The sequence below is a fragment of the Glandiceps talaboti genome, chromosome 18 (genome assembly GCF_964340395.1).
Source record: "Glandiceps talaboti chromosome 18, keGlaTala1.1, whole genome shotgun sequence".
Classification (NCBI taxonomy): Eukaryota; Metazoa; Hemichordata; class Enteropneusta; family Spengelidae; genus Glandiceps; species Glandiceps talaboti.
The window spans coordinates 18,749,072-18,771,635 of NC_135566.1; the positions used below are offsets into that span (position 1 = coordinate 18,749,072).

General features: G+C 35.5%; 2 protein-coding genes and 3 non-coding genes across 5 annotated transcripts; all 5 read right to left on the reverse strand.

Annotated features, from left to right (window-relative positions):
• Positions 1-6,359: 6,359 nt before the first annotated feature.
• LOC144449790 (uncharacterized) lies at positions 6,360-7,166 on the reverse strand. Its single transcript, XM_078140366.1, has one exon. It carries the CDS (start codon positions 7,164-7,166, stop codon positions 6,360-6,362), a length of 807 nt encoding a protein of 268 aa, XP_077996492.1.
• A 3,221-nt stretch (positions 7,167-10,387) lies between these two features.
• On the reverse strand, positions 10,388-10,460 carry Trnak-uuu (transfer RNA lysine (anticodon UUU)). Its single transcript has one exon. It is a non-coding gene; the product is annotated as a tRNA-Lys (tRNA).
• Positions 10,461-11,616: 1,156 nt separating this feature from the next.
• On the reverse strand, positions 11,617-11,689 carry Trnak-uuu (transfer RNA lysine (anticodon UUU)). The gene has a single exon. It is a non-coding gene; the product is annotated as a tRNA-Lys (tRNA).
• Positions 11,690-12,870: 1,181 nt separating this feature from the next.
• On the reverse strand, positions 12,871-12,943 carry Trnak-uuu (transfer RNA lysine (anticodon UUU)). The gene has a single exon. It is a non-coding gene; the product is annotated as a tRNA-Lys (tRNA).
• A 1,669-nt stretch (positions 12,944-14,612) lies between these two features.
• Positions 14,613-22,111, reverse strand: LOC144449791 (beta-alanyl-bioamine nonribosomal peptide synthetase ebony-like). The gene is made up of 4 exons (XM_078140367.1): positions 20,440-22,111; positions 17,873-18,091; positions 16,440-17,087; positions 14,613-14,818 (listed from the first exon to the last, which is right to left on the reverse strand). Exons 1-4 carry the CDS (start codon positions 22,109-22,111, stop codon positions 14,613-14,615), a joined length of 2,745 nt encoding a protein of 914 aa, XP_077996493.1.
• Between the last annotated feature and the right edge of the window lie 453 nt (positions 22,112-22,564).

Here is a 22,564-nt window from a genome sequence, read left to right on the forward strand (position 1 = left end):
TTCAGCTGAAAAATGAGTGCGTCCACGTTTTGCGTAGTATTCCATTAAATGTACAGAAATGTTCGTGATATGCGTTGTTGTTCTAGTTAAGCAAAAATTACACCTTATGTGACAGTAATTTTGATAATGTTCATAAATTTAGAAATTCATGTTTAAGATTGCGTGATGAACGTACGTTCGCCGTCACTGGATTTTCATCGTTGTCTCTGGAATTTTTGACGATTTCCCTGTGACACGAAACGCACAGTTCAAAGAATTGTTACAATGTATCATATCATTTGACATTAAAGTTGGCGTTGCAAATGTTGGTTATAGCTGGATTTCTAGTTGTCTGCTAGGTTTGTTTACAAGGGAATGTGCAGTGCTTACGTGATACAACTAGCAAAAAATACGGGTTGGTGAAAAATACGCCTGCATATCTGCAGGGCGCTCGACCAATCAGAATGCGAGATTGGTGACAGGTGACGTATAATGTAAGATATATCCTCAGGGCCATCTCACAATGTCACATAAGGTCGAACTTCGTTTGTTTGAGCGGGTCTGGCGTAATTATTTTAAGCAAGGCCAAGTCTATGTTTACATTTTTTGCAACATTTGCTGGTATGATGGGTTTATCAGCAGGCAGATAGGCAGGGTTCAGTTCGTTCTACCCTGGGTATGTCGTAGGTATATTCACTGACCAGCAGTGATCACACAGCTCGAAATCAATCGCAGCAACAATCACAATTTATTCGATAGTGTTCGTCAACACTAGCCTAAGTCAGCCAATGCATTTGGATTTTACAATAGAATAAAATATGTTTTAGTCTTGAGGAAAAAATCAAGTATATTCGTACGAGGTTTATATGACTCCATGATAATTTCCCCAAAACTGGCGAATAGCGTCTACTAGTACCGTACAGGCGAGCTAAGTAATGTAGTTTGCTATATGTAGACACAGACACATTATATCCATATATAAAGACACGAAACTTGTGTATAATGACTGTTGCTTGTAGTAATAGTCTACCTTATCGTATCCTATGTCTTTGATGGTGATAACCATGCAATATTACTGCAGGAAACATCTAACCTTTTAGATAAGTATTGTTGGTTGTATCCGATACTTGTGTTAATATTGGTTAACGCCAATAATTACAATAATGTGGTGTTAAATTACTAAATATAATATCTACCTGAAGTTAAAGCACTGGAAGTATTGCTTGGTATCTAGGCTGTTGTCAATAACTTTTATTTTTGTGCCTAACTCTGTCACAGCGAAGTCGAAAAACGGCAGACTTTAGTATCAAAACAAATATCGAAATACAAGGCTTACCTGTCAGGTATGATGCAGTCTGTATGCACTGGTTATTTCTGTAGTTTATATATGAAAACGACACTGCCAAGACTCGAGGACACGGACGTTATGACGCACATAAAAATATGTGGTTTTCCGATCATAGCATATTTATGCATATATATATAGTTTTAATGAGCCCCGGGTTTTGCCATTGCGCATTGTTCTGCGCACGACAACGGAACAAATAATTAAACTAGAGTTCTGTTGTACTTAAAAATAGTGACCCCTGCAATTCATCCACAAAATAATCTAACTCCCCTCTGGCAAACAAAAACACACACTGACCCCCCCCCCCATCTGTTGACAAGAAATATTCTTTTTATTCCTGCACACAGCATATATTTAATTTTATATGTTACATTTTCAGCAATCTTAAGTAAATTGCTACACATGTATACAGTTCGTTAGACAGGAACCCTGTTCACGGACATATTCATGGTTTAGTTACCAAAGGTTCTAGGATATCTCTTAGATTGAGTGAACTATAAAATTAGATTATAGCCCAGTTAATCTAGTTGACATTTAGGCCGAACCTCGACAAAATTGCAACAGAAATAATTTTTAGCCCAAAAAAGTCTAGAAATAAGTGGTGAAACATGGTGATTCGTTAATTGAGGTTGTGCGATATATTGTGCGATTGTCCCTTAATCCTTGCACAAACTATGCTGAGGATATTGTTTCAAGAGATTTTGAACTCATATTTTTGTTTGAAAATGACCTCTTTTAAGTATTTCTAGATTGTATAACTCTAAAAGGGTCAAGTGATGCAGAATAGGCGAAATACAAAAGCTAATTATAAGCAAACTGTAATGCATACATTAATGTTAATAGTATGGTTGATAATGACTATTATATTTCTCTTTGCTTTTATTTGTTTTATCATGTAACGTTATTCCTCTTTTATGTGTTTGTGTTTGCTTTGTTGTACACAATCATCACAACCTTTGTTGTTCTTATTTCAGATGACAATGTTAATTCCTATGAGCTTTAAAATTATTAATATTTTTGTTTGGATATCAGGGGCAGGGTAAATGTTGCATAGCACTTTAGCTGCCCTCATTTGTTCAATTACTATGGTATATTTGTTTGGATTTCGTTTGATTTATTTTTTATTACATTTTGATTCCATTTTGTTTGGGTTATTTTATCATTTCTTATTTTATCATTTCTTATTCCCGTACAACACGTGCACAAGCGCTATGTATTTATCAAGAATGAAGTTCTTGTTTTTTTTATAAGTTCAGCCTGATGATTATTTGGATTCCTTGGAATTGGTGAACATGTAAACTCTTTACAAGCTTTGTCATTCGATTTATGACAGGATTTTCCATAAAATGAAACAACTGAATATGATATTTCATAGTCTTCTTGACATGTCATTTGTTTCGAACATGATGTATACTGTATGTAATTCCTGTTATATTAGGCTAATCGTTAAGTTTGACTTATCATTTTAGTCAGTACATAAAGTTTGATTGCAATTACATTCTCCTGTCATTGTTGTAAATTGACACAATCAAGTGATTGACTAAAATGATACTTTCAAATCATATCAGTGTTAAAAGGGGTGTGTAATTTATCTTTCTATATTGTTAATAATAATATTAATATTGATAGAATTGAATCACAAAGTTTGAAGATGGGAATATGTTAAAAAAAAGAACGATATGATAAGAAAGAGCAGTTTAATAATAATAATAATAATTTAATAATAATAATAATTTATTCTCAAATTAATGATAATAATACATAGCAATTTTTTATATACATTGTACTGTAGAGAAAAAGACTGAGAAATAGTTGGTCAAGCAACTAATCGAGTTCAGCCTCGTTACAATATTTATATTATTTTTTTTACAAGATCAGTTATTTGACGTGTTCCTATTTTAAACGCAGTTCATGAAAAAACACACTGAGTAAGAAAAATGAAAACAAAAACACAGCGAAAGAAAGAAACGCATACAAAAGTATAAATCCAATAAACCAACAGAACATATACATATATATAGTGATCAATGTAAAGACAAATTATGAATTTAACAACAAGTAGTCCTTGAAATCGAGTTTAAACCTGTTTCCTGAATGGATATCTTTAATGTGTTCTGGAATACTGTTCCACACCATGGGACCAACAAATTTGATGGATGTTTGGCCTAATCTACTCTTGAATTTAGGGGGATGAAGTATATTTCGATCTTTTGAACGAGTTCCATAAACATGTTCTAAATGGGTAAAATACGATTTAAAATGCGATGGGAGTCTGTCGTGAAGTGCGTCATGTACGAAAATTGCGACCTGTAGCTTGAATTGATTGTATATATTGAGAATCTTGAGTTTTTTGAATAAAGGGGCACTGTGGGAATTATATTTGTTGCCTGAAATAATGCGTACAATCCGTTTTTGAATAACAAAAATATCATTTAGAAATGATTTAAACGTACTTCCCCATACCTCTAAGCCAAATGAAATGTGAGGTAAGATGAAAGTATTATACAGCATTAATAATGTGGATTGTGGAACAATATATCTTAATTTGTAGAAGATTCCAGTCAACCTACAGATTTTCTTTTTTACACCTATAATGTGACTTTTCCATTTTAACTGATTGTCCATTAGAACCCCAATAAAAGATGTACAATCAACTTCATTCAGTTTAACGCCCTTAAGATAAACACTGCCCTCATCGTTCCTGACTATTTGTTTTCCCCAATGAGCATGTAAACTGTCTTTGCTGCATTGATGGTCAATTTATTCACATCACACCACTGAATCACTTTTGAAAATTCTGAATTAATAGTATCAAGGTAATGTAAATTTGATATGCGCATAGCATGAAATAGGTTAGAGTCATCGGCATACAGCCTAAAATTGAAAAAATCTGAAGAATTTGGAATGTCATTTATATAGATTAGAAAGAGAGTCGGGCCAAGTATCGACCCTTGAGGTACGCCACATTTAATATATTGTTTCTTTGATTCAGTGTTGCCAATGCTAACATATTGACTCCTGGATTGTAAGTAACTTGTGAACCACTGTGATGGTAACCCTCTAATACCATAGTGTTGAAGTTTTGATATCAAAATGTCATGGTTCACAGTATCAAAAGCCTTGGCGAAGTCAATAAACATGCCAAAAGATGCAGCGCCATCATCTAATTGATCACGCAGACACTGGATCAGACTTAAAAGGGAAACTCGACAACTGTGTTTTTCTCTGAACCCATATTGGTGCTCATACAAAATATTAAACTTATCTAGGTACTTTACAAAACGATTATTCACAGCCTTTTCAAAGACTTTACTTAATATTGATAAAATAGATATGGGTCTATAGTTGCCAATATCATTGATATTTCCCTTTTTATATAGAGGCAATACACGGGCGACCTTTAGGGGATTTGGAAATTGACCAGAAGAGAACGACAAATTGATGATGTGACATAGTGGAAGACTGATGTAAATACTCGCTTCTTTGATAAGTTTTGAGGGAATTTCATCCCAACCCGTAGCTTTACGGATACCCAAATTGGCAATTAAATTCATAATTTCATTTTCAGTTACCGGCACAAAAAATAATGAATTATTGTAATCAGTATTCAAATAATTTTGGAACGTTATATTTTCAGAAGTGGGTATTTTGGAAGCAAGATTTTCTCCAATGTTAACGAAGAAAGAATTGAAATCCTCCCCTATGTCACTACGATCTGTATGAATAATGTTTGTCCCATTGTTGGTAACTTCCAAGCAGTCTGGAAGTATCATTTGTTTACGTTTTGCTTTCCCGATAAGTTCATTTAAAATTCCCCATGTCTCTTTCGTATTACCTTTATTTACAGAAAGTAAATCAGCGTAGTATTTCTTTTTAGCCCTTCTAAGCGTACTTGTCAGAATATTCCTATATTTCTTATAATGATTAAAAAGCTGCTTGTTAAAATGACTTTTGTAAACTTTTCGAAGTAGTTTATGTTTTGTTCTAATGGACTTTTTCAGGGCACTTGTTATCCAGGGTTTGTCTTTTTGCCTATTTGAATTGGTTTTTGTCTGGCGGCGAGTCAATGGAGCATGTTTATTACAAATTTTCAGAAAATCACTTGCGAAAGTGTCATAGGCCATATGAACATTCTGACAACGTAGCACTAGCTCCCAACTCTCAGATCTTAAATCATCTCTGAAAGCTTCACTTCTAAAGTTTCTATAATCTCGTATGAAAATAGTAGTAGTAGAAGATGGTATATAAATTGAAGGAAAAAAAGCAAATATTGGTAAATGATCTGAAATATCTGAAATTATTGTGCCTGCTTTGATTTGTTTACCTGTGACATTAGTGTAAAAATGATCTATAATTGTTGAAGTGTGTGGTGTAATTCTAGTTGGACATGTAATTAGTTGATCAAAATTGAAACATGCTAAAGTGTCTGCTAAGTCAACCCCTCCTGATTTGGATGAACTACTCAGGTCAATATTAAAATCTCCGACAATGAAACAACCATTATATTTATTAGAAAGAGAGCTAATGGTACTTTCTAGACTAGAAATAAAAGCATCGTGATTTGTATGCGGAGGTCTATAAATTACTCCAACTACGTACACACTTTTACCTACTTTGACCTCGACCCACAATGATTCTGCATTGTTTACTTCAATATGTAAAACATTGTAATTTAATGACTCATGAAGGTACATACCAACCCCTCCCCCTCTACCTTGGTTCCTACAATTAATTTCAAGTGAATAATTTGGCAGGTGATATAAATTCTTGTCCTCAATTTGCCAAATTTCAGACAGTGCAATTACTTTAAAACTGACCTCCAAACAATCCCCGTAAAATAACTTGAAATTATCATAATTCTTCCTCAAGGACCGAATATTAAGGTGGGAGATAGAAAACGCATTATTTTTGGCGAAGAGGTCGTTAAACTGACACAAGGAATAATTTTCACAGCTTACTTCGTCAATAAGAGTATCAGCGTTGTCGAAACTCAAATCCATAGAATTCCTAAGACTTGAAGTAAGACTAAGAGTTACACAATGTTGGCAAGATCTTGCTCACTTCTTATTACTTGGACGATTGATTGTTCACTTTTCTTGTCATGGACTTGGCCATTCCGGGTCCACAGATACTTGTAGTGTGCAGATTTCCGCTTGGCATGGGTTAATTTGAAGAGTTGACGTGCTTCTGGCGTGAGATTTTCGTTAATGTAAATCTTGCTGCGGTGGTCATATCCGACGTTTGTAGTGTTAATGTTCGCGAGCTTTTTCTTGTTCCAATAGATGTAGTCGCGTTTCTTCCTGCTGATAAATCTGACGATGATTGGTCTTGGTAGAGTAGATCCGACCCCATTGTGTTTCTGACCTAGTCTATGTGTAACCTCGATGTCACTTTCCATGATGTCTGGGTCGATTTTCCGTAGGATTCTTATTGAAATGTCCTCTGTGTTTTCTCTTCCCTCTGTACTTTCCACTATTCCGTGTATTTCTATGTTCTCTCTTCTGCTGTATTGATTCAAACTTTCTATATATTTCTCCAGCTCTGTGACACGATTTGAAAGAAGCACATTTGTTTGCCTGACTTCTTGATTTTCAAGTTCAAGTGTCGATACTCGTCCCCGCAATTCTTCCACAAGCCCGTTGAAAAAATCTAGTGATGAATTTATGGTACTCTGACTTTCTTTGAGATCAGCGATGCTTGACAGTAGTGTTGGTATGTGCTTTACTTGAGAACAGATTTCTTCAAGGCGATCTTCAATGGATTGTGGTACAGCAAGTCGAGGTGTTGATGGGGGTGAGCGTACTGATGCAGCTGGGGCTTTAGTTTTCTTGTTCGGCATGTTGGTATTGCGTAATGATCTATTGATGACATTGAGCATGCATAATTCATTTGAGATTGAACTTGAAAAACCAAGACGGCGAGAGTTCTTCACAGTGACATCAAAATGTCCACTCGATTTATCGTTGAATATGAAATCTTTCCGCTGACCCTGTACACAGTTGCTCACTTCAGTCCTTTAGAAACTTGTTTTAACGAAAATTATAGATGTACATTACCTAGAATCGGTAAAATTTTGGCGTCTACCTGGAGGCGATGTTAACGAACTGCGCAATCAGGAACAGCGCCCCCGATGTTTAGTTTAGTGACGAGAATGATGAAGGAAATCGACATCCCATAATACCGTCGTGCCCTCCTGGACCCTCAGTATGAGTAAACTCAGTTTATAATACAAAAGCGTATTGGAAAATTGTGTTCCTCCTATGTACACATTGGTATACAGCAATACGTTGGTATTAGAAGTACACAGTGATCCAGTGATATATAAGTAGTGACTCTTGCAACATTGTTGGTTAGAGGTATAATACCTATAGGGTTGATATTTCAGGAAAGATGCAATTGCTAAGAATTATTGCCTTGATTTTTCTGTTGCATAATAACAAACAGAATTGTGACTTACCAGACCGTCTTTGATGATATTAAAAGGTCCATTGTAGCCTATGTAATTTGTTATTTCTAGACCTTGCCAAAGACATATTACTTGCATGGGAGATTGATATACTTTAAACTTTGTATATGCTAGTTATGCTATTTGGTAATTGATTAAGACGCTTTGATACATTTTACATGAAAGGGGTTTGATGATGACAAACATACTAAATATATTTCCCACTGTACTGCAAATCAAATGAAATAAAACCTGCATATATTTGTATTAAAATGTTATCAAATTTGAATATGCTGATTATAATTTTACATAATATACATATTAATTATGCTGATGAGTAAACGTATATATCACTGAATTTGAGTTTATTGGTGATGGTATAAGATATAAAGGTTATTTTCTATTTCAATTCTATACTAATAGACGTGATACATGCCCAAGTGTTTTTGAACTGGTGTATACGTATACACAGCATGTTATTCATATGAATTAAACTAATTAAAACCGCCAGCTGAAATATTAAGCATGTATGTAAATGACATATATATTTATGTTACTGAATAAAAACCTCGTTTTGACACTGTTCCACTAGTTAGATTTTCCTAGTCTTTTGATATGTTGTTCAACATACAATTCTATATAAGATGCACACAAAAAATAATTTCTGTTGCAATTATGGGGTCAAACCTTATTTTGACTGGACTATTGATTCAGCTAATTATCAAGTACAATATTATAAATGGAGTTAATATACTCGTAAACCTACTTCAATAACTGTCACACATAATGATGTGGTTGCTGACGTTCATTTTCAACCTTGTAAGGCCGCGGTCAGAATTTACGACAGGAGGCCTGGTGAGAAATGGGGGGGGGGGGGCGAAACAAATTGAGGGTTCAAAGGGGGAGGGGCGTGAAAATTTTTTGCTCATGATTTGAATCAAATCAAACCTCTAGAGCAGTTGTTTACCGAGAAAATTGTAAAATTCCATGTGGCTTTGCTGCAGTTACTGCGGTGATGAGTTCGGTGACAACCATGCAAATGTATTTGTGTACGTGTATGCCTTCCTCTGTCTATCTATATATCTCTCTGTCTCTGTCTCTAGTCTCCATCCCTGTCTGTCTGTCTGTCTGTATTAACTTTTGACGATTCACCCATATAATACCAGTCCTCCACATCTCCGAGTCAAATCGAGCAATCTTCAATATTTTGCTAATCTTGTGCAACAATTGGACACTGTCTCTTACTGGAGGCATCCAGTTTAGGAAACATCTAGTTGTTACAACTCCTAAGACACAAATACAGACTTGGTCTTAATTGTTTTACGTTACTTATTCATGTAGAAAAAACCCATAAATTTACTTTAATGAAAAATCCAAAATAACTGTTACTTTCTCATCCCCATATGGCCACTTGCAGCATGATTTTTGCCCCAGTAAATATGCTATGTTAACCCTCTTCTAAATTGACGTGACGGAAAATGTCTATCACTTGCTGTGACATTCAGTACATTATAGATATTGCTATGTATTTATAATGCGACGTTTAAATTAATTACTAGTGCTTTAACCGCATTTACACGCCAAAAATATTACTCTTACTTATATTATATCGTGTTTTATTTCTGTACACAAATTTTCTTTTATTGCTCAAGAAAAGAAGCTCTCTCTCTCTCTCTCTTTCTCTCTCTCTCTCTCTCTCTCTCTCTCTCTCTCTCTCTCTCTCTCTCTCTCTCTCTCTCTCTCTCTCTCTCTCGCTCTCATTTCAAATGTATTTAAAGAGGCCATAATACTGTTCTTAATGAACCCAGGTGTGTAATACAAGTCTCTGTACTTCCAACATGTTGAGCCAAATGTTATTAATCCAATTCATATGCTTACTTTCCCTGTTTGTAACAGGTTCCGTTCGTCCACGGTCTGATGTCGGCAGTTGTAAATATTAGACTGCAGCTGGTGTAAGTCACTTGGAAAAATATTTTAAGTCTCATATTTTTTAGTTTGTTATTCATTTTTTAGTTTTTATATAGGAAGATGTTCTGAAGTTATTAATCTTTTTTTCCAGATGTTGTAGTAGTCTCCCAATATTTTGATAGTCTTTGCATGTTCATTCTATCTGAAGTTATTCCCTTTTGACGATTCACCCATATAATACCAGTCCTCCACATATCCGAGTCAAATCGAGCAATCTTCAATATTTTGCTAATCTTGTGCAACAATTGGACACCGTCTCTTACAGGAGGCATCCAGTTTAGGATACATCTAGTTGCTACAACTCCAAAGACACAAATACAGACTTGGTCTAAATTGTTTTACGTTATTTATTCATGTAGAAAAAAACCATAAATTAATTAAAATTGTCACTTTAATGAAAAATCCAAAATAACTGTTCCTTTCTCATCCCCATATGGCCACTTGCAGCATGATTTTTGCCCCAGTAAATATGCTATGTTAACCCTCTTCTAAATTGACGTGACGGAAAATGTCTATCACTTTGCTGTGAAATTCAGTACATTATAGATATTGTTATGTATTTGTAATGCGACGTTTACGTTATTTACTAGTGCTTTAACAGCATATACACTGTACACAAATTTTCTTTTCTTGCTCAAGAAAAGAAGCGCCCGATAAGGGGGTCGAACCCTTGACCTTAGGATTAAAAGTCCCACGCTCTACCGTCTGAGCTAACCGGGCAGCTGTACCTGTCAAAATACAATATTCATAAGTAAGCATGGCTACATCATCATAGTCAAACACGTCTTAATTGAACCTGCATGGCTACATGATAGCCAAAATTTTTGAAACTGTCTCTGTCTGTCTGTCTGTCTGTCTGTCTGTCTGTCTGTCTGTCTGTCTGTCTGTCTGTCTGTCTGTCTGTCTGTCTGTCTGTCTGCCCCCCTCTCTCTCTCTCTCTCTCTCTCTCTCTCTCTCTCTCTCTTTCTCTCTCTCTCTCTCGCTCTCATTTCAAATGTATGTAAAGAGGCCATAATACTGTTCTTAATGAACCCAGGTGTGTAATACAAGTCTCTGTACTTCCAACATGTTGAGCCAAATGTTATTAATCCAATTCATTTGCTTACTTTCCCTGTTTGTAACAGGTTCCGTTCGTCCACGGTCTGATGTCGGCTGTTGTAAATATTAGTTGCAGCTGGCGTAAGTCACTTGGAAAAATATTTTAAGTCTCATATTTTTTAGTTTGTTATTCATGTTTTAATTTTTATATAGGAAGATGTTCTGAAGTTATTAATCTTTTTTTCCAGATGTTGTAGTAGTCTCCCAATATTTTGATAGTCTTTGCATGTTCATTCTATCTGAAGTTATTCCCTTTTGACGATTCACCCATATGATACCAGTCATCCACATCTCCGAGTCAAATCGAGCAATCTTCAATATTTTGCTAATCTTGTGCAACAATTGGACACCGTCTCTTACAGGAGGCATCCAGTTTAGGATACATCTAGTTGTTACAACTCCAAAGACACAAATACAGACTTGGTCTAAATTGTTTTACGTTACTTATTCATGTAGAAAAAACCTATAAATGTATTAAAATTGTCACTTTAATGAAAAATCTGTTCCTTTCTCATCCCCATATGGCCACTTACAGCATGATTTTTGCCCCAGTAAATATGCTATGTTAACCCTCTTCTAAATTGACGTGACGGAAAATGTCTATCACTTTGCTGTGACATTCAGTACATTATAGATATTGCTATGTATTTATAATGCGACGTTTAAATTAATTACTAGTGCTTTAACCGCATTTACACGCCAAAAATATTATTCTTACTTATATTATATCGTGTTTTATATCCGTACACAATTTTCTTTTCTTGCTCAAGAAAAGAAGCGCCCGATAAGGGGGTCGAACCCTTGACCTTAGGATTAAAAGTCCCACGCTCTACCGTCTGAGCTAACCGGGCAGCTGTACCTGTCAAAATACAATATTCATTACTAAGCATGGCTACATCATCATAGTCAAACACGTCTTAATTGAACCTGCATGGCTACATGATAGCCAAAATTTTTGAAACTGTCTCTGTCTGTCTGTCTGTCTGTCTGTCTGTCTGTCTGTCTGTCTGTCTGTCTGTCTGTCTGTCTGTCTGTCTGTCTGTCTGTCTGTCCGTCCGTCCGTCCCTCTCTCTCTCTCTCTCTCTCTCTCTCTCTCTCTCTCTCTCTCTCTCTCTCTCTCTCTCTCTCTCTCTCTCTCTCTCTCTCTCTCTCTCTCTCTCTCTCTCTCTCTCTCTCATTTCAAATGTATTTAAAGAGGCCATAATACTGTTCTTAATGAACCCAGGTGTGTAATGCAAGTCTCTGTACTTCCAACATGTTGAGCCAAATGTTATTAATCCAATTCATTTGCTTACTTTCCCTGTTTGTAACAGGTTCCGTTCGTCCACGGTCTGATGTTGGCAGTTGTAAATATTAGACTGCAGCTGGTGTAAGTCACTTGGAAAAATATTTTAAGTCTCATATTTTTGAGTTTGTTATTCATGTTTTAGTTTTTATAAAGGAAGATGTTCTGAACTTATTAAACTTTTTTTCCAGATGTTGTAGTAGTCTCCCAATATTTTGATAGTCTTTGCATGTTCATTCTATCTGAAGTTATTCCCTTTTGACGATTCACCCATATAATACCAGTCCTCCACATATCCGAGTCAAATCGAGCAATCCACATTACTTTGCTAATCTTGTGCAACAATTGGACACCGTCTCTTACAGGAGGCATCCAGTTTAGGATACATCTAGTTGTTACAACTCCAAAGACACAAATACAGACTTGGTCTAAATTGTTTTACGTTACCTATTCATGTAGAAAAAACCCATAAATTTATTAAAATTGTCACTTTAATGAAAAATCCAAAATAACTGTTCCTTTCTCATCCCCATATGGCCACTTGCAGCATGATTTTTGCCCCAGTACATATGGCTATGTTAACCCTCTTCTAAACTGACGTGACGGAAAATGTCTATCACTTTCTGTGACATTCAGTACATTATAGATATTGTTATGTATTTATAATGTGACGTTTACGTTATTTACTAGTGCTTTAACAGCATATACACTGTACACAAATTTTCTTTTCTTGCTCAAGAAAAGAAGCGCCCGATAAGGGGGTCGAACCCTTGACCTTAGGATTAAAAGTCCCACGCTCTACCGTCTGAGCTAACCGGGCAGCTGTACCTGTCAAACTACAATATTCATAAGTAAGCATGGCTACATCATTCATAGTCAAACACGTCTTAATTGAACCTGCATGGCTACATGATAGCCAAACTTTTTTTTCTGAAATGTCTCTGTCTGTCTGTCTGTCTGTCTGTCTGTCTGTCTGTCTGTCTGTCTGTCTGTCTATCCCTCTCTCGCCCTGTCTCTGCCTTATCATGTGTCTTGATCACTATGTTTCATGTCGCATCTGATAAATACCAACTTTCACGTCCAAACTAAATTGCACACACTTCTTGGTTCATATGTCTGTTTTGAGTGGTCATATGACAGCGACATCAATGACTAAAACGTTTTACGATTTTTATTTGTTGTTTAAACCCATATGGTTCAAGACGAGCAACCCTCACCAGTTTGTCATTGCTATGTCATGCACTCATCGAACCAGTCTCAGGAACTTACTCCACTGGTAGAACTTTCATTCACCCTGGCCTGTGGTCCATGTCTGGAATGGACCGGACTCCCTGATAGTGTAGTTGGAGTGATCAGTGACAATGGTGTTCAGTCCTTTAAGAGCCGTGTGCACAACCATCTTTCAGCACCCTGAAGTAACAGAAGATACTCTAACATAGTTAATTATAATGTCATTGTCTTATAAACAAACTCTTTGTAGCATGTTTGATTATTGTGGTATGTTGGACAAACTAGTATAATATAGTCAAATCTATTCTTATATGCCGTGTTTAATAGATACAATAAACATATAGTTTTGCTGCAACATATAATCCCGATAAAATCATGTTAATTAAATGGTGGTCCTATAGAATTAGTACATAATCGATTTTAGTTTTCTACCCTCTATTGTCATCACAGTATCCTACAGAACATATCTTTTTAGCATCATCAGTGCTTGTGTACTTTTTACGAATTTGTAACTGCACACCATCTTTAGTTTTTATAACACGCAAACCATTTCCGTGATACTGTTCATGTTAAAATGATCTCAAATCAATAAACAAACACAATTTATCCGTCAAAATTTTAACTTCATTTATTCAGTATCTATTTCAGAAAGTATCTACGAGCTTCTTTCTATAGATATCGAGGTAGAAAACCCAAATGATTCCAAAAATGTACGCAAATATGCCTAGCAACAAGCCCACGCCCATAGAAACAGCCAAAGCATGGTGTATATAATAAACATGATAGGGATTTTGATAGGCGAGCAAATAAACATTCAAAAATGTATACGTAAGCAAATATACCTAGCAACAAGACCACACCCATAGCAACAGACAAATACAATTGTACTACAACACCATTGGCAGTATTTTTCAGACTGAATGTTGTCATTTGTTTTTCATAATATGCCTAATATATCTTTTTAAATACTGGCGTCCCAGTTGTCCATGTTAGTATAGCTCGAAAAATCGCCGTTAACCAACTGCGATTTGAATATAGATACATATACAAGATTTCAAGTTTCCTTGGGATAGCAATTTTATAACTTTTCTGCAAAGTTCTAGAAGATTTGACCTTTATTATTGACCTTGCAACATTATATGTCTATGCGTTTGAAAAATCTGGCCTTTGCGACTCGCCAAGCAATTAATTCAGTGTTAGCTCTTGCATCATCGCATGGATGGATGAATTGATTCATACGTCGCCTCATGTAAAATGGCCTATATATCTTTGGTTGCAAATTCAAGTTCGAGAGACGGCAGTTTGATCTTCTCGAAAACTCTTCTGCTTTCATAAATGAAGTCCCTAAATTTCTTCTTCTGACGGACAACGTATCCCAACTCACTGCATACCCTTTTCATCACAGGATGTACATTGAAACACCACACACTCCTGTAGCCCCCTCTCCTGGCTGTGTCACAAAGATCTGAAGGAAATAGAGGACAGTTATTAGGCCCCCTGGGGGTACTTTTACAATGGGTTCTGTTTGTCTGTGCGTCCGTCCATCCGTGTGTGGATACGTCCGTAATACATCATTTCTTAGACATGCAATTTCCGATTTCTTTCCAACCTAATCAAAGGTGACATATCATTTGCAACATATGAACGTCAATACATGCAAATTTGACTGAATGGCGGCCATATTTGCAGTTAAAATCAATATTTACTACATAACTCAAAAACTATATTACACAGATACTCCATTAGAGTGTCTACACCCATATTATCAGATTCAAGCTATCTTTGGAGACCTTGACATTTGATATTGACCTTTTCAATTGTCAAAATCAAACCAATTCTTTCATATTACAGTGATTGCTAATTTTTAAAAAAAATCATGTTTACAAGTAATATTAAAGAAAATAACTATACATAAACATTAGTTTTAGTGCTCATATCATTTTTACTGCATTGCGGCCATATTTGTAGTTAAAAATCACTATTTACTGCATAACTCAAAACTGTAATACACAGACAATTCAAGTGTCTACCTCATATTATCATATGCAAGCTATCTTTGGAGACGTTTACCTTTGATCTTCAGGGTCAATTATCAAAATCAAGCCAATTTTTCTTGCCTATCAGAGACACATTGTAGTGTTTATATATTGGTAATTTCTTTTAAACCATGTTTGAAAGTAATATTGAAAGAAAAAACTATACACAAGCATTATGTTTGGTGCTGATATCACTTTTACTGAATGGCAGCCATATTTGTACTTAAAAATCAGCATTTACTACATGAAGACTGCATTAAAGTGTCTACCCCTATATTGCCAGGTTTAAACTTTCTTTTTTAGACATTGACCTTTGACCTAATCCTAGATCTTCAGATTCAGTTACTGAAATTCACATATTCCCTGCATTATCACAAACACTTTGTAGTATTTATTTCTTGCCACCATTTTTAAGATTATGTTTCCATTCAGTCACATTTGAGGGGGCTAAGATCTTTAAAAAAGTGTGTATATATGTTTACATCTATTCATGTATGTATGTATGTATGTATGTATGTATGTATGTATGTATGTATATGTATGTATGTATGTATGTATGTATGTATGTATGTATGTATGTATGCATGCATGCATGCATGTATGAATGCATGCATGTATGTATGTATGTATGTATGTATGTATGTATGTATGTATGTATGTATGTGCGTTTACGCGTGCGCGTGCATGTGTGTGGGGAGGGATCAATACATTTTAGAAAGAAAATAAAATATATTATGAGTAGCATGGATATTAAAAGGCTTAATTTACGAATCGTGGAGTAAATACATTAGATATGTAAATGCAAAGAAACAAATGTGTGATCACAACAGACATCAAATAATTTTACGAAAAAATGTAAACGAGGGATTTCAAAAATTATATGTTGTTAATATAATAAAAACCTCTGTGACCAGAAAGTTGATTGAGCTAGTCGTCACATTGGTTTTTGGTACAACTTTGAATAGTTCACGTTCAGTGTCAATGTTTCGTATACATGGTGACATTCTGACAATAATGAACAATTTACAGTTCAATAAAGTATACACTTACGCTTCTCTGATAACATCGTCAAATCCACTTTCATACTCATGGGTAGGTCTGCAATCACCAGGAGGCATCCAGATAGGTAATTCTTGCCGTAAGAGACGTTCATATTTTGATAAACCACGTCTACTAGACTTTGGGCAAAATTATCAAACATTCTTAATGCAACGGGTATCGGAAGGTCAGGAAATTCGTGAAGATCGACATCACCATCTTGTATAAGATATGCGACGATAATGTTATCAGTCCCTTTCTCTTTGACGAAGAATGACACCTCTGAGCTGTTTGTTTTTTCCAAATTGTACTTCGCATATTCGTAGAATTGCGTAAATATCTCTTCACGTGAAATTGTTCCACTGTCAATCAGGGCTCGGCAAAGGAGGTCATGTGTTGTCATTTGCCTTGATAAAAGTGTCATTGCTGACTCCTTCTCAATGGCGGTTGAAGCAGAGAATTGAACAATCTCTAAATCGTTCAGTAGGGCCGATTCCCAGTTGTTTAGCTCAGTTTCATCAATGACGGGTTGATCAGTCTCGTGTTGTATCTTGTGTACTCTCTTAGCGATGTCCACCACCGACGTTGACTTGAAAAACTCGCCCAATGTGACGTGCAACCCCAGCTTTCGTAGTTCAGACACCACCTGTACTGCATTTACTGGTATGAAAATATGAGAATTTATTTAATGTTAGCAAGCATGCATAGTCGAGTAGGTGTTTATCCCTGTATATTTGTCTCATTGAACTGATTATAAGCTTATGGATGATAGGTGAGTATTTATTTCGGATTTTCAATAAACGAAACAACCTATGTTTTCCTACACGAACAATGTGTAACAACATTGACAGTCTGTACATTGTAACTAAATTAATCATACAAAATGTATCATTTTTAAATGTGTACAAATATTGCGCTGCATCATGTCACATTCATTACATAAATAATTTGACCATTAGTGTTTTCTTATGATTACTAGTGATTATAATTTACTTTCAAATTACAAAGACAGTGTATGTTTCATTTTGTTTTCTTTCAAGACTTCGTCTAACAGAGAAAACATAGTATAGTTGCGTTTTTTACCAAATATCAAATACCTATTGCTGTCCATTGGGGTACTTTTATCAAACTGTGACTGATGTACGAACAATGTCTGAAATAACGTCATCTGTTAAATTATTGTCTTTTCATTGCCACTAAATTCGAGATTCGGAATCGGATTTCTACCAAATGTAGTCATCTGTCTCATCATCAAACTGCATCCATGATATGGTATCTAGAATGATTCTAACAGAAATAAATACACAAACCAAAATCGCAACAACACCCGTGTTTAACAGACGGACAAGCAAATCGACAAACATGAGTGAAAACACTAATTCCATCTCATACCCTTTACCGAATGTGAAAACCTTATTATCACGAATGTGTTGTATCCGACTTACCCGAATTTCCTCCCAGCATAAAGAAATCGCTCTTATGGTTAATTTGATCTGCCGATATTTGTAACGTTTCGGAAATGACATCTACCAAGGTCATAAATGATGAATCTGTCAAATTAACGTCCTGTGACTCGGTCTTGATGGTACCATGGTGATCACTAGTAGAACAAGACGATCGACTGTCGTCAAACATCTTCCTTAATGCATCATTATTGATCTTACCTATGTAGAGAGTAATTTGATACATTAAGTAAACGTTATTGTCAACTAATTTATTTGACCATAGACAGTGGAGGGGTGATGTGTCTATGCCTGGAGAAGCGAAAAGAAACAAGTCTATTTTCCTTGAGAAATTAATCTCAAATGAAACAAGTCTTCACTGAAGAAATCTGATTTGAAGATACTAGTTTCACAGTCCTGAAAATGGATATTCATATTATTTTTATTGTCTGGTATACATTCTGAAAATATCGACACTCACGCGTATTTATTCCATTTCGTGGATCACCTTGGTACAATGGTTGGTGTTACATCAAATACAAATACTCCAAACCTGAGTGGACACGATTTGTTTTACCAGGGATATTTACAAAAGAACACTTATAGGCATACAACGATTACTGTAACACTAAATCTAGCATAATGTTTATGTCAATACCTGCCTTTGATGACATTAAAATTGTCTTCTGATGTAATTAAGGTTTAATTTTATGTATTCACTAAGCTTTCTTATAAAACCACTTTCTTATCAATTTAAAATTGCATCTGAAATGCAAGTAAGATCTTCTATGACATAGTACATAGTGAGGAAACACACAATTTCTATGACTGGTTTAGTTTGTTTGGGTCTAAAAGTGTGTGAATTACGAAAACATAGACACTCTGTAAAGACAAAAAGGAAGGTATCCTTAGCCCCGGAGCCTCTCACACCTTGTATGCAATGCGATAGGTTGATTGGTTGAGAACAATTGAGTGTGATTATCAATGATATGAGTGAAAACCTTACTCCCTTGAAACATACTCCTAGAGAAAACGGTACTCTTCTAAGGCTAGTTGATTTATGTCCATCTGCCAGCTAAAACCCTTAGAAGAATGTATTAGATAATCCTTCATATTACCTTTTTACCTTCCATGGGGGAAGTCCTGTTATGCTTGTCTGTCTGTCTGTCTATCTGTCTGTCTGTCTGTCTGTTTGTATAACCATGACAAAGAGCATATGTCTTTGAGTTCGCTTAAATATTTGATGATAAATTTGCATGATTAATCATTTTCAGTATTAGGCTATGTACATCAAAAGACTGCATACTTCAATTTCAATATAATCTAGTACACACGCTAACCATAATAAAGGATATACTTCCAATGAAGTTTTGTTGATGTAGCTTACAGTTTTAATTATTTTCGGTAATTAGGCTATAGCTTATGAATGCAAACTTCAATTTCAATATAATTCAATACATTTTGTGTAGATTAATGATTTTCGGTAATTAGGTTGTAGAATGCAAGCTTCACATTTAATATAATGTGGTACATATATCACGCATAATGATACGCACCTGTCCGATGAAGTTTGTTGATACAACTTTTACTTTCAAGGAGTAATTTGTATAATTAATGATTTTCAGTATCTTAAAAATGCACTTTTCAAATTCCACAATGCATTAACCATAACATAGCACACTTACCCAATAAAGCCTGTTAGCATATTTTGTTTAGTTTTAATGAGCAATTTGCATAATTAGTGATTTCGGAAATTAGGCTTATCTTAAGAATGCAAACTTCAAATTTCATTTAACTTAAGCTTGATACAGCCTGATATGTAGTTGATTAGGTAGTTTTCAATTGTGATGTGAAATTTCAATACGTAATCATTTCGATAATTGGGCAATATCATTAGAATGCAAACTTTAAATTTCAGATAATTTAATGCCTGAATTTATGGTAAAGACGTGCATGCATCATTTAAATCTTGATGATGTAACTTATAAGATAAATTGTTAATTTGCAAAATTAACGATGTTTTGATAATTAGGCAATATGTTAACTATGTACACTTCAAACTTCATACAGTTTCGTATCATTACCCAAAAATCTACGGTTTGGCACTTACGGGATGCATAAGTTTAAACCTGTTTCTAAATTGATTGATATCTTCCACCTCCTTCTTCCTTGTAATTATGTGCTCTGTCTACATCGTTGCATATGTCATGATGCTAACTTTCGTGTACTATTAGCTTGTTGTAGTACACATTCAAATAGATTAGTTAGCCACTCCACGTTTTTTTAATTTATATAATATTTCTATTACGCTTCATTCATTTGTTTTGTATAACCTCAAACTTTGATATTCACATAAAAAATTCAATTGAATAATCAAAAAAAACTGAAGGGGGTAATTATTCTGACTCTGACCAATAATTATCGTATGTAAATATTTCAAATGATATTATCCACTTAATATATAGGATTTTATAACAAGGTGAGAGTAAACAAGAAATAGCATAGCCACAGATCCAGTGCTGTCGACTGGCTATGTAATTACTCGATAGATACACATTTGATGCACATACCATTTGGTAATAGAGGCCAATTTTGCACTGCAACTATTTCGGGAATCATATACATGGGTAACTTCTTCTTCAGATAATCTTTCATATCACTGACAGATGGCCTGACTGCATCATGTTGATGAAGTGAACAGAATGCGACTATGATCTGGTCAAACAAAGACTGTTTATAACACCGAACTCGCGTGGCCTCTATGCCAGATATCTCCGATAGAGCATTCTCTACTTCATGTAAGTTGACACGATTTCCTCGAACTTTGACCTGACAAACGTCACTGCCCTCAAACATTAGGGAAAGATGTTGATCGTGATGTATTTTATCTCCAATATACACCATTCGGCCGAAGTCGCCCATGTTAAACAATCGACCCTTAATCTTACTGATGTTGTGTTCACAGAAACTCTTGGCCGTTTCTTCCTTATCATTAAAGTAGCCCATTGCAAGATTTTGTCCGCTGACATATATACCCCCCACTTCACCAACTGGTACAGGCCTCTTATCTTCATCCAATATGTAGATGCCAGTGTTGTATATTGGTGTTCCGATGGGTACTTGAGATCCAATCCCTGCTATAGATGCCTTATTAAATGTTACATAGGAGACGTCACACGTGACTTCTGTGCTGCCGTAAAAGTTGGCCAGGGTACTCTCTGGGAAGACTGTGAAAAAATCCTTAAGAAGCTGAAATGGTAACTCTTCTCCACTGCAAACCCAAAAAGTCAATGTTTTGGAAATATCCTGTATTTGTCTTGAATCTTGGTTATGAGAAACCATTGACAGAATAGAGAATAGCAGAGTTGGGACGACGATAAGACGGGTTACTCTATGTTTCTGTAGGACACTCAACAGCTGTTCTGGGTCTCGAGTGACGTCTCTATCAATTATAACTGTAGGCCGACCCTGTAGGATGAAGCCGAATGACTCGGCGAGAGAATCAGCAAAATTAAGGGTAGTCTTGAGACAACCAATGTCTTCTTCATGGTAAGGAAAGGTTTCCCACTGCCAAGCAAAACGATGAAGAATGGACTCATGTGAGAGACAGACACCTTTTGGAACACCAGTCCTCCCAGAAGTGTATAGTATACAAGTTAGGGGATTCTGACGTCTGACTTCATCATCTGACCATTCACAGACTCGACCTTCTTGAGACCCACTTGAACTGATTGTCTCGGTCCATACATCATTGATACATACGACATCGAGGTTGTCGTTCGTGCCTTCTCGTTGCTTCATCAATGAAGTACCCTGTGATGTCAGAATACACATTGGTTGAGTTTCCTCGATGATCTGTTGGAGCCACTGTATAGGGTAATCAGGATCTAAAGGAACATAAGCAGCACCCATCTTCAGCACAGCTAATAGTGCCACCACCATTTTGTTCGATGGGTAGACATGAATGCCGATGAGCGATGTTTTATCAGTTTCGGTTTGATGGGTTTTGTTTTTCAATTTCTTCTTTAGAATGGCCACCAAGTTGTCAGAATACCTGTTCAATTCATCAAACGTCATTTCAACATCATTATAAATGATTGCTGGTTTACTTTTGACTTCCTCATTCTTTGAGTGCAATATATAGTTGAATAGTCCGTGAATGGTTCTACTTGGCAGAGTTTCTAGTATAGGTACATCTTCTCCTTCCATGATACTGTACACCAATGAATCGTCTTTGTCCATCTTGTCTTGTCACTCTACACTTCTACTTTATCCCTGATGAATCTGTTAAGAAACACTTTTGATGAGATCATTGTAGAAATAAATGTGGATAACAACCGTATTCACCCAAATTTGTATTGCCATCTTTGGGTTTGACAAAAATATGTAACATACTTCAAATTGTTATCTACATGAATTTATAACTTCATACAGAACTTCAATCCAATGAAGAATCTTTCAGAGACACGACGATCAATATCCTTACATGTATAGTAAATGAAAAAATAAAATTTACATTGCAGTTTCCTGGTCACATCATCAGAAGTGATGCTAATGAGATATGCATGCACTATTATTTTATTATTATCGTTAAATTCTATTCAGTACAAACAATAATATATCAACAAAAATGACCTTTACATTCTTATAAGTGACTATCTATTACTAGGATGCAAACCACATTGGAGTTCTTTT